General features: G+C 38.7%; 2 protein-coding genes across 2 annotated transcripts in view; both read left to right on the top strand.

The window, feature by feature from the left end:
- The window catches only part of LOC132834740 (uncharacterized protein C15orf39 homolog), an 87133-nt gene extending 81070 nt beyond the window's left edge, over positions 1–6063 (top strand). Inside the window, exon 5 of the mRNA XM_060853713.1 lies at positions 5901–6063. Coding sequence (XP_060709696.1) covers positions 5901–6028 — 128 coding nt within the window. The 3' untranslated portion in view covers positions 6029–6063. The remainder of the gene's footprint in view (positions 1–5900) is intronic.
- Positions 6064–6432: 369 nt separating this feature from the next.
- LOC132834741 (uncharacterized) lies at positions 6433–10493 on the top strand. Its single transcript, XM_060853715.1, has 3 exons — positions 6433–6478; positions 7802–7839; positions 7952–10493. The coding sequence occupies exon 3, from the start codon at positions 7972–7974 to the stop codon at positions 8953–8955; it is 984 nt and encodes a 327-aa protein (XP_060709698.1). The 5' UTR covers positions 6433–6478; positions 7802–7839; positions 7952–7971; the 3' UTR covers positions 8956–10493.
- The last annotated feature ends 2176 nt before the right edge of the window (positions 10494–12669 follow it).

The following is a 12669-nucleotide window of genomic DNA, read 5'->3' as shown; positions in this document are numbered from 1 at the left end:
GCACTGCTGCCTCACAGCACCAGGGTCCTGGGCTCGATTCCAACCTAGGGCAACCGTCTGTGTGGAGTTTGCGCATTCTCCCTGTGTCTGTGTGGGTTTCCTCTGGGTGCTCCGGTTTCCTCCCACAATCCAAAAATGTGCAGTTAGGTGAATTGGCTGCGCTAAATTCCCCGTAGTGTTTAGGAATATGTAGGTTAAGTGCATTAGTCAGGAGTAAACATAAGGTAGGGGGAATGGGTCTGAGTGGATTACTCTTCAGAGGTCCTGTTTCCACATTGTAGGGATTCTATGATTCTAATGCTTTCTCCAGCACAATCAGATGAACAGTAAGTGGCATCCACATCCCATGATTGAAAATATTTTTAAAAAAAGAACATAGAAGTAGGATCAGGAGAAGATCATACAGTATATCAAGCCTGGTCCGCCATTTGGTATGATCATAGTTAACTTTAGACTTTCCTACCAGCTCTCCAAATCATTTTTTGATTTCATGAGAGATCCAACATCTGCCCATCTCAACCTTGGATGTATTCAAGAAGATTAATCTGAAATTTCCAACTCCACTTAGCTACCTGCAGGATTGTTCCTAGGATTTTGGTAGCATATATGAGCTAGCTGTCAGCATTAAAGTGTATAATAGTTCTAAACTTTTTGTTTTGTTTACCTTTATTATTTATTTTCAAATTTTCTTTGTGTACTCCCTCACTGTCTCTGTCATGCTGACTTGTGTCTCAGTCTAAATAATGTTTGCACGAACCGGAGTGGATTATTTAGTCACTCAAACCCTGTTCTACCCTTCCATTAGATCATAGCTGATCTGTAATTTTAACGACTATACTCACTTTTGCCTCGTATCTGCTTAATATCTTCAGCTAGCAGGAAGCTGTCAATCCCTCTGTTGATTTTCAGCTGGAGTTATCGAATGCTATTTGTGCGAGTTCTAAACCTGCACTAATTTCACTTCTGAAATATCTAGCTCTTTTTTTTTAAAAGATTCCCTCCTACTTATATACTTCCTAACCAATGGAAATAGTCCTCTCTTGCTATCTTGTTTCATTTAATATTTTGACCATCATAATCTTACAAACTCAACAGCAGTATATCCATGATCACTCCTCTTTGCTGAATTCTTAGGATTCAAGTATCCATTTGTTCAATTGCCTTCTGGATGACTTATCAGATGCCTTCCAGAACTGTACACAAAAACATTGCTTGAAGAAGCTCTCTTCCTCCCTCTACAAGGATTTCAGTGAGTCCCTCTCTCACTGCACCCCCCAGGTCATCTCCTCTGCACAGAAGCTCACCCTCACCTTGACCTCCTTCCACCTATCCCACCTCCATCGCCCCTCCCCCTAGTCCCTCCTCCCTACCTTTTATCTTAGCCTGCTTGGCTCTCTCTCTCTCATTCCTGATGAAGGGCTTATGCTCGAAACGTCGAATTCTCTATTCCTGAGATGCTGCCTGGCCTGCTGTGCTTTGACCAGCAACACATTTGCAGCTGTGATCTCCAGCATCTGCAGACCTCATTTTTTACTCTCTACTTTAGTAACCTATTTAAACAATTCAGTCAGACTTGTCAAATGTGATCTACCTTTTTAAAAAATGGGGACTCTTTTGATCAACTAAAAGTTAAGATATTGAGTAATTCTGTTGTTAGTTTTGATTCTGGTGATTTCCAGATGACTGATGTTAGGTTAACTGAGCAGTGATACCCTGGTTTCCTTTTGTCACATTTCTTAAATATGATGGCGCAGGCAATTTTGCAATCCGAATGAACAGTTACTGAATTGAGAGAACTTCGTAAACTATAATATTTCAGTGTTCTCACCTATTTCCTTTAATAGCCCAGGATTGATGTTAAAGTACCTATTCGAGACAGCTCAGGGAATCCCTAATGGACTCGACCTGTAAGCCTCTCTCTTGGTTCGTCCTGGAGATCATACTCTGTGGTAGTTTGGAATATAAAACTCTTACAGACAGTTTAGTTTAAATTATTACCTTTATTTGCCAATGGCCCCAGCGTTACAATATAACACAGATACCTACAAGCCAGGCTTGAGCTAAGGTTTTAAAACCATTAGCAGAGTAGCAGAGCCAGCTCTTATTCCTAAGAGTGCTCCCTTTATTGCTGCAAACAAGCTGTCTTGAGATAGAAATTGGTACTGAGATTTCAAAAATGCCACATGTTCTTTATCAGGTATCAGCAATAAAATGGCAAATGTTTTTAGAGGAAGAGAAATCGGTCTGAGCATGCTTGACTAATTAAGCTACATGCACATCAGAGTGATCAAGCCAGGCCAAAAGTCCAATTGCCTTGGCTAGATAAGCTTCCCTTTTAACAGTACATCATAACGAGGGACTAGTCTACACTATGTGGAAAAGGTCATGAAGTAACCTCACTCAGCGAAAGTGTCTAATACCATTGTCCTACAGCATGGCTTTTTTTGAAAATCATCTTAGATTACCAAAACGCAAATTACATTCATAACATTCCTAGAACTCGAACACACAAACATTCAATCCAGGATAATCAAGTGTATGCTCAAATCAGGCCACAAAGAGTTCACCTTTCCACCAGCTTCCATCCTGTATCTCGCTGTCATGTATGAACATTTTCCAACTTTCTTACTATCTCAGTTTCAGCCTTTGTTTTCCTAGCTTTTTAAGGGTAATGAGGCATTCACCTTCCAGAACAGTCAAGATTAGGGAGCTGAGCTCATAAATCCAAATCTGTTCAGTGTGGTATACATGAAAATGTATCAGGATTGTTCTATTATGTGCACATTCTACTCAGCTTATTAAATTAAAAGTTATTTTCCTATTGAGTTTTGTTCAGAGTCTTCAATATAAACCAGAAATTGTTATCCAACATCCAACTGTAAAATATGCGCAGTTTCCACGAGTTTCTTCATTAGTGCCTCACCCTTACATGAACATTTGATGATTCTCAAATGTTAATTTGGCTATCTGACATGTTGACCTGTTCTCCAACTATAGCTACTGATGCAAAATAATTAATCAATATACCCACCATTTTCTTTGACAAATATCAACTTTCAAGCAACTCACATCACTGCTGACATCCCTTCAGTTTTATATGTACACAGTTATGTTTTTGTTATGTGTTACAAAGCTTCAAAGTTTTATTTTTAGCTTCTAGCTGTTTTTGTGTCCTTTCTACTTGCCAGGATCGGTACTTTCTTGTGTATCTTTTTCCTGCTTTTACACTTGTTGTTTGTTGCCTCATTTAGCCATGCTTTTTATTGCTAGGTAGTGCTGTTGTCCCTTGTGGTATAAACTGGATCTGTATCTATAATATTTTTGAACATTTCCTACTTACCAGTTTTATCCATTAGTTCACTGTGATTATTGTCTGCTTCAATGTAGTGATTCAGACTTAGTTAATCCAGAATCTCCTCCCTGATTTGTGGATCCCCTCTTTGGAATTTTGTATTGGAGTATGATTGTTATTAGGTAGATGTTCATGCATGGTTAGGTTGTTCATTAGTTGTTTCAAAATTGAATCCCTGACTGTTAGTACTGAGATGGATTGTTGCAGAAATCCATTCTAGATATACTCAAGAAATTCACAGCTTTTCTTATGTGTAGTAGCCTGTGTCCCAATCTTTATATGAAAGATAAAATTCTACATTAAAACCACCTAGCTGGTTAATATTTGCAGTTCTACAGTTTACCACTTTGCCACTCCCAAAGCTGCACACTCACTCCATTCGTACATCCTTTCTCTACAGTAAAATAACTCACTGCCTGCTGTCTTTTGATTGTGTTCACTCATTATTTAGTAGGGCGGCACAGTGGTTAGCACTGCTGCCTCACAGCGCCAGAGACCTGGGTTCAATTCCTGCCTCAGGCAACTGACTGTGGAGTTTGCATATTCTCCCCATGTCTGCATGGGTTTCCTCCTGATGCTCTGGTTTCCTCCCACAGTCCAAAAAATGTGCAGGTTAGGTGAATTGGCCATGCTAAATTGCCCGTAGTGTTAGGCGAAGGGGTAAATGTAGGGGAATGGGTCTGGGTGGGTTGCTGTTCAGAGGGTCGGTGTGGACTTATTGGGTCGAAGGGCCTGTTTCCACAGTAAGTAATCTTAAAAAAAATCTTTTTAAAAAGTAATTTCTTGCTAATCCTTCTGGGTCTTTTAAAACTTGGTGCATGTAGACTTCAAGTCCCGATTATCTTAGTCATGTTGCAATAAAGACTGTAGTGCTATGCCTTTCTTTTCAACGTTATAAAGAAGCTTAGTTGTGCTGCTATTCAGATTTAATATTCATGCCATATTTCTTAATCACCTTCCACCTCAGCATACCTAAAGCTCAATTTCATGACTGTTCCTCTACTGTTACTGACCTATATTATCTTTTTACATCAGAACCTCTCTACCCTGTACCCCGTTCCACTTATTAAAGCATGTGAGGCACTTGCTTTCCATCTGGCTCAATAGTGCAATTCCTTCTGTCCCAACACTGGTGTCACCTTCCATTGAAACAGAACTACATAATTCCTTTAGCTATCTGCTCAATCTTATCCATTTGCCAATTCATAGGTGTCTCAGTAATATTTCAGATTATTAACTCTTGAGGTGCTATTAATTGTCAGCCTCTGGGACTTCAAATGCCTGGAGTGTCAACAGCATCTGAGAGAAAAATGACAGGTTCGACAGAATTATAAGAATTGAAAGAAAATAGTGCACAAGAAAGTCACTTTAGAATTCTTAAATTATTTGTAAAAGCCTAACCAACTGACTTGGACTAATGGCAAAGAGTTGCAAAATATTGAAATGTGAGCATTTACACATTTTTTTTGCACATCATTGTGATAGCTGTCTTGATCTGGGCTTCTGAGGTAGCATTTTGACAGCTCCTTTTGGCAATCTCCAGCAGTTTGATTTTTACTTAGTTTACTCCATTCATTCCTCATTTACTGCAGTTTGTGAATTTCAAATTCCTGTAAATAATTGGGAACTATCTCCATAACATTTTAGAGTTTCCAATACTTCATGTTTTGAAGTGTTCCCTCAGCCATTTTTCTCTGAAATGTGAGTTTTATTCTGTGCCACATTTATCATGTCATATCACTCAGATATGTGCTATCCTCCCTCCCCTCACTTGTCTTGATTGAACTGTAAATTGCCAGCCCTGTTATTTGCTTAGTCAAAGAGTGTCAAAATTTCCATCAGAGGCTATCTTTGTTTACAGATCCTATGTTGTTCTTTGAATGTGGCATGTCTATCTGTCTTTCCCACTGCTCCCAGTTAATTTCTTCCTCTAGTTTAAACATTCAATCCAATGCTCTAATCCCTAGTTAGCTTCTGTTCAGTTTGTTCCTTGATGCCATTCAAGGGTAATTTTATGCCCTGGGCCTGTTTCTTAAAAAAAAATTGGATTGCAACTAGCAAGTCACTTCATACAAGATGCATTACATAGTTCTTACAGACTCATTCTTTATCGAGTGTTGGATGTATTTGATGCCCAGGAATTACTGATTAGACTGGACTACTATCTCCTACATCACTAATCTTACCCACTGCTAGTGACCATTTATTCTGCTTTACTTTTTGCTGTATTCTTCATTCATCTCTCAACGTTATACAATGTAATTATGTCCTTATTGCTTTATAGTTGCTGTCAGTGTGAAATAGGAGCTGGTGTTTTGTCTCTGTCAATGTGGTTTATATGGCTTCTAGTTTACCTACCTTCCTCTTTTTGAAGACAGTGACTGTTAATGGGAAAATTCTGTAGCTGTCTGTGGTAGTTCAACATCTTGGCTATATGGCAGTCACTCAAGTGCCCATCTTAGATTTTAGATGGGCTTTGGGGACAAAGATTGGATCATTGCCAAGACTTATTTAGCCCTCATCCAATATCCGTACGTTTACTTTGCAGAGAGACATTGGGCAACAACAAGGAGCAGAAACCTGCCAGGCCTGCAGCTTGAGGCTGACAATGCTGCTGTCCTAGCTGAGATCGGAAAACTGAGTTCAGACCAGAAATTGAATCTAGGATCATCTTGATCTATTTAGGTCTATCAAGCTGTCCAGTGAGTCATTAAGGAGCAATGAACATTTATTAAAACCTTCAGAGGAAGGTGCTTAAACCTATTCTTCCATCTGTACTCTTTATAGCTAACTTTTGCAGCTGTATTTTGTACAACACAACATTGCCAACAGGAAATTCTAATATACTGTAGATTCCTGGGTAGGGGTTATTTTGTTTAAGCCAGTTGGCTTTTAAAGGTGGATTATTATCTAATTTGGGAGTTCCTATCTTGCCTTGGAGGTTCAGTAAATCACATTGCTTTATGACCAGCTAACATTTATCTGATGGCTCTGATTTAAGCAGTGTATTGCTTTTCTAGGCAAGGTAAAAGTCACCTTTAACTATTCCTGCCAGGCCCAGTGTCAGCAGCAGTAGGTCAGACATCCGTTTTACAACCCTCCTAATTTACCTAGTCAATGGAAAAGGTAAAACTGGCAACTGGCCTAATGTTGTCAACTTCCTGGCTGGTGGAAATTGATTAAACAAACCGTTGGTATTGGTGTTGTAACTGCTTCACATCCTATTCTCTTCAGTCCTGATTTTACGTTGGAACATAGTTTCCATGATTGGGCACTCCCAACGAAATATATTGACACATAATTTCTCATGTCTGCATGGCAGTCTTCCTTCAGTTTTGGAATCAAAGTGAGCTGCATTTGTGACCAACATTAAAGTATGTAACCTTGAAGTATCTGCAAAAATGGTCAGACTAAGTTACTAATTATTGCATAATAAAAACCAAAAGAACTGCAGATGCTGTAAATCAGAAACTGAAAAGCTCAGCAGGTTTGGCAGCATCTGTAGAGAGAAACCAGAGTTAAAGATTTGGGTCGAGTGGTCCTTCCTCAGAACCTTCACTTGACCGGAATATTAATTCTGATTTCTGTCCACAGATGCTGCCAGACCTGAGTTTTTCAAGCAATTTCTGATCTTTTTACTAATTATTGTAGGTACTTTGACATCAGTACCCAAGTAAATATGCAGTGTGGCAAATTAATCTAGGCTCTTAACTTTTAAATTCCCATTCCCCTAAAGTGCCACACTTCACAAGAGATGATATATCAAGGAGCATTGCTTTGTGTAATTCAAAGAATGAGACTATTCTTATAGCAAATTTCTTATCATCTGCAAACCTTGTTCTAAACTGGGAGCTTTTGGTCTTGGATTGTTTACATTTATAATGGTTTAATGTCAAACTCTCATCCTGTTATTGGGATTATCAGGTTGAGGTTTTGACATCTTAGTCGCAAATTGGGTGCATTTGTTTCTCATTTCAAAAATTGCTCTATGGGGATAATAAAAGGTTGTATGTACTCACCTTTCCTTTGCATGAAGCAAATGTCATTAATTGGGGCTGGCACGCTGAGTTTGAAATCTGCTTTTACACCTTGCAGTGATGAGTATATGATACAAACTTTGGAGAATCCTAGAACCTTTTGTCAAGATTTGATGATATCCGTCTTAATCTTTTATTACGTCTTTGTATACAAGCCTGAATCTAAATTCAGTTTGGAATTTGATAGGTTTTATGTCCCTCAAATTGAAAGCCAGATATTGATATTATTACTGCCAGGTAAAGAAATCAGATTTTGTCAAACACAGCTGTCATATTGGTTATAGGCCAGCAATTTGATACTTAAAAATATTTTATACTTAGAAAACAATATTGAAGCAACCTAGTTGGAATATTAGACTTAAATCTTATATTCATAGTTAAAGATCACTATAAATAAATTTATTTTTTGCAGATCTACCTTCACATGTTGGTCTAGATGCTCCAGTGCAGGTATCTGTTAACCAGTGTTTTGAATCCTGTAGCACTTTTTTGTTTTCTTTCTTAAACATTTGATTGTGTGTTTGCAATATTAACAGGGCAATTTTCTTTGCTTTTAATCAAGGTGAACAAAGTGATGAAAACATGATGGAAGCAACTCTGAATCCAGCTGATAAGAATGCTAATGAAAATCATTGCGCAGAGCCTAGTTCTGTAGACATCAGAAACGAAACAGTAGCAAACACTGCCTGCTCAAAAGGGAAGCCTAACAATGGAATCACAACAGCCAGACATAATGCAAACCTTAAGAAAAGACGGAGGAAGATCAGAGCTACAACATCATCCATAAACTGTAACTCTAAATGTACTGATTCAAGCAATAGTTCACAATCTATAGAGACAATAAACCCAAAATCTGTACACCATTTAGAGAAGAAATCCTGCACGCAGATTGATCAAGATGCTGGTATAGTACGGTCAAGCAAAGTGTCCCAGTCAGGACCTAGAAATTTACAGAAAAGAAGAGGAGTTTACAATGAGAAGGCTCTCATGAAAGGCAACTTTGAAAGGAAGGGCACTACTTTGGTGGTTCGACTAAATCGAGTGACTGTTAATGAGGACAATAAAGGGACAAACGTTTCCTGCAGTAGAAAGATCAAAAAATCTCAAATGCCAATAAATAAAAAGAATAATGGAGCACTGAGGCCAACTAGAAGCACATCTAAAGTTCTACATCTTCGTGGCTCAATTGTGCGGTTAAAGTTTCAGAAACCGAGGCAAACTGCTCTGCGTAGAAATTTAGTGCTGAAGTCGATTGTTGCTGCGAGAAAGCCTATATTAACACGTACTTCTCAACGACTGGATCAGAAAATAACTAAACCCCTTTCTTGTAGAATACGCCAAGGCAAGAAATACCCAAACTTAGTGGGAAAACGTATAAGACATCTGTATGAGGAAAAGGATAAATCAGAATCCTGGTATAAAGGTGTAGTGGTTCGAGTGCATGAAAAGCACCAGAATCCTTTACAAACTGTGTATGAGGTTAAATATGACACTGAACCTGACTGGCAGTACTACCTTGAACTCTTGCAGGATTATGAAAAAGGGTGGCTAAGGGTTGATGACTGACTTGTAAAATTAAGCACTGTGCTACCTTCTTTGTTTCCATATCTCTAATGGTAATCACACAGGCAAAAGTAAAATAGAATTGTATATGCCATCCAGGAAAGCAATTCATCAGGTCTTCATTATTTTGTTTATTTAGCAGGGCAATAAAAGAATCCAGCAGTTCCCACATTCTCCTTAAGATTTAAGTGCAGCATCCTTCAAAATTACAGTGCAAAGTTTTAGAGACCAATTTGTGTGTGAGGATTTTTGCATTGCAGCACGGCCAAGAGGTAGCATTGTCAGTTCTCATTACAAAGCTAGAAAATATTTTGAATACTATGATATCAATAACTTTTAAAAATGCTGGAATGGAATTCAATGCAAATGTTTCCCTAATCAAGTTAACTAAAGATAAAAGGTCTCTATGTCCCAAACTATTTCATTCAACAAAAATCAGTGATGTACCACTCATCCTACAGTAATTTCTGAGCTAAGTATCAATATTTTCTAGGTAAAATTGTTTTGCACTGTTCTCTCCATTTTCTGGTTTTGTGCTGATTCCTTTGTTCATGTATGCTAGCAGCTGTCAGTCTTTGGCCCTGCTGCGATTCTTCATGTGTCAGCCAGAAGCAAGAGTTGGTGTGATGTTTGGCGTGGAGCGCCTTACAACTGTATCCAATTCCACTGCTGCTGGGTGCCTTTACAAGCATTTCTTAAGTGAAATTGTTGGAAAACCTTTGAAAGCTATAAGCCTGGATCATCTTTTGTTCTATTCCCTAGCCAATGCTAGAGGTCATTTGGGGACCTGTCAACCACATCCCCAGTGAGAATGAGCTAACTCAGGACTAACTTGGACTATGATTTATAATTAACAGATGGTGCATAACACAAACTGGCAATCGTTGTGCAAGTGTTTTTACAATGTCTATTCTTGTGTGATAGCCATTCAAATTCAGTTCAGCAATTTGAATATGCAAGTTGGATTTAGATATAAAGTTAGTGTAGAACTTTCAATACTACCAGCACAATTGTTAATTGCTTCCCTCCCTCCTCCCTGTGTACTGTCCGCTTTCATCTCCTAAGTGAGAACCTGGGTGTGAGCAGAAGCAGTTCCATGCAAAACCTGTGCTGCTTGTTGGTCCTCTGCTATTGAAGTATTTATCAAGGATGGGTGACCAACACTATATAGGAGGCCTTTTTTTTTGATTCAACGTTTAATCAAGTTTAAACCATTTTTTTTGTGGGGCAGTGATTCCACAAACAATTAGCAGTAAGTATTTTTAAATTCTGTCCTCTGCCCAAAGAAACCTTTATATTCATGATGAGTTTGACAAGTGTGTTTATCTAAATTGTTACTGATGTACAGACTTAAGAAATTGGGGCATTGATAGCACAAATTGCATTAAGTAGTGTAGCTACACTGTAGTGTTTTTGTATGGACTTTTTGTAATAAGAAAATTAGCTAATTAAGTTAAAGTTGTTACATTTTCAATTTTCATCTGTTGATATTGAAATACTACATGAAATTGGGAGGTGAAAGAAACAGTGTTGCTAACTCCTTTCTGTGTATACTTTTGTATAAAGATTTCAAACCAGTTCAACTTTTTCTTGATTCTTTTGTGGTGTGAATTTATCTCTCATCTCTCATTTTGTTCCTGTTATGGTTCGATGCACTTCAGCTCTTGTGGAGGCTTACTTGATGCAAGGTTCATCTTCTCGGAGCCAAAGGCATTGCAAAGACTTGTTTAGCTGGTTTAAGAAATAAGTGGAGTTCTGCATGCAGTTTTACAAGATCTGCATCAATGATTTCTGCATGCTGTAGTCTATAATAAGACAGTGTTAAAGAAAGTTTATCACTGCTAGAAGCTAAAGGACCTCTTTTATGTGCCTCACTGCCTTTTTCTGTCGGAGGAAATGGTAGCAGCAAATGTGTGAACAAAGTCTCCGTAATCAAATGATAATAAGAGTTTAAGTCAGTATATCAGGAAAACACTCTTTTTGCGTCTCGAGTGCTTTAATTCTACTTATGGGCTCGAAAGGAGCCTCCATTTAACAACTCAACTGGAAGATGACCCCTCTGTCAATGCAGTCTTTTACAACTTGTTCATTTTTCAAGGTTTAAACCTGTGATTGGACATGAGTATGATACTACTGAGAATGGAAGATACCTCACCTGGTTAGGATAAAAGAAAAAGATCAACTGGAATCTTAAACTTCTAATAAATATTGACTTAAGTTTGTGATTTCTCTCTTAACTCTTACAAATTGTTCCATTCTCAAAGTCTTCTACCTACTTTCATGAGTATTGCCAATATTTGGAGTCCCAAAATGAAGTCCGCAGTGGCATGAGCCATACCGTTCTTGCAAAAGCATCAAAACTTGCCTCCCACTGCAACTGTTTTTGAACACACTAATTTTTACTCACTGGCACCTTTATCTGACTTTGTTGCTTCCTGGGTGTGCCTGAGCTGCTGCTGCTTCTAGAATGACATAATGTTCTGGTGGTAGTTGTGAATTAGGATGTTTTCAAATGATGGGTGTGGCTGACTTCTTCCTCTAAGACGACACCCTTTGGAATGATCACATACAGGCAAATTTATGAAGCCAAGTAAGCATTACTGCGTAAACAGCGCAAAGAGCATATACAATGAGGCTTGCTGCTAGCTTTACCTTCAACCTTGCCATTTACCAGAGCCTGTCAAACATCTATGGTCTTTTCCTTGTTATATTGTCCTGCAGGTGGCTTCCTGCAAACTTGCCTGTAGAATATGATCAGTATGAATGCTTGCACCGTAAAACATTTCCCATGCTGATGAGCAGAGTTGATACATTGTAACTTGAAAGGCAGCAGCGGTGAAGAATAGCCAGAGCCTTTGTAGCCACCTGAGAGTTGGTGGCATAGATACTATGACATATGCTTGTTTTCCTTGAGAAAATCATGCAAAATGACATTGTAATACCCATGTGCTGAAAGAAAGTGAATACAGAAGTGGATGAAGACTGAAGAATTGGCAAGTGTCTTGATGTTCCTTGGTTAACCTACGTGGGAACAATGGGAATAGCCTGCAAGTTTGCTCTTAAGTGTTTCCTAGTTTCTCTTCAGATTGCATAAATCCTTCCCTCCAAGCCACTCGCTATCTTGGAACTGTTGCTAATGTAAATACCTGAGATGCCTAACAGCACTCTCAAGGAGCACATGCACGCTGCAACAATTCAAGAAGATAGTTCATCACCTACCACCTCTAAGTCAAGTTGGAGTGCGTAACAAAGTCTGGCCTAGCACCATCCTGTGAATAAATAGGTTGCTCTTCAATGTTCAATTATTCTAGCCTTTCTATCAATGGAACTTTTGCAGATACATGTGGGACATCTCTTAACTTCTTATTGCTACAAAACTAGTTATTGTTCTGTGGAAAGATGTCTCCTACTTTCAGTTGATGTCCCCATTTCAATGCTAAACCTTAGAACTTGTTACCACTGGGTGTGGTAATTCAAATCAGCAGTGGTATCACTGCCTGGCCCACTCTTTTTTTCACCAGGAAGGCCCAGGGGAGGAAAGTGCAGCATGGTTACAGTGGTCTCACATCGTTGGGGTTAAGTCCCTCCTACTGCTAAGTAGCGACACCATTATGTCAAAGACAGTGATTCTCTTAAATCCTTTCTCCACAAATCAATCTGGTACTTCCTATTCCCACAGGAAGTAAAATGTGCTCAACAACCCAAGATCACGTTTTG

Source organism: Hemiscyllium ocellatum, chromosome 42 (assembly GCF_020745735.1).
Source record: "Hemiscyllium ocellatum isolate sHemOce1 chromosome 42, sHemOce1.pat.X.cur, whole genome shotgun sequence".
NCBI classification, from domain to species: Eukaryota; Metazoa; Chordata; class Chondrichthyes; order Orectolobiformes; family Hemiscylliidae; genus Hemiscyllium; species Hemiscyllium ocellatum.
The sequence above is the reverse complement of the archived record's forward strand: the minus strand, read 5'-3'. Positions and strand labels throughout refer to the sequence as shown.

What these genes read in the sequence shown, in the direction of transcription:
- LOC132834741 (XM_060853715.1), top strand. Translation starts at nt 7,972, where the DNA reads ATGATGGAAGCAACTCTGAATCCAGCTGATAAGAATGCTAATGAAAAT.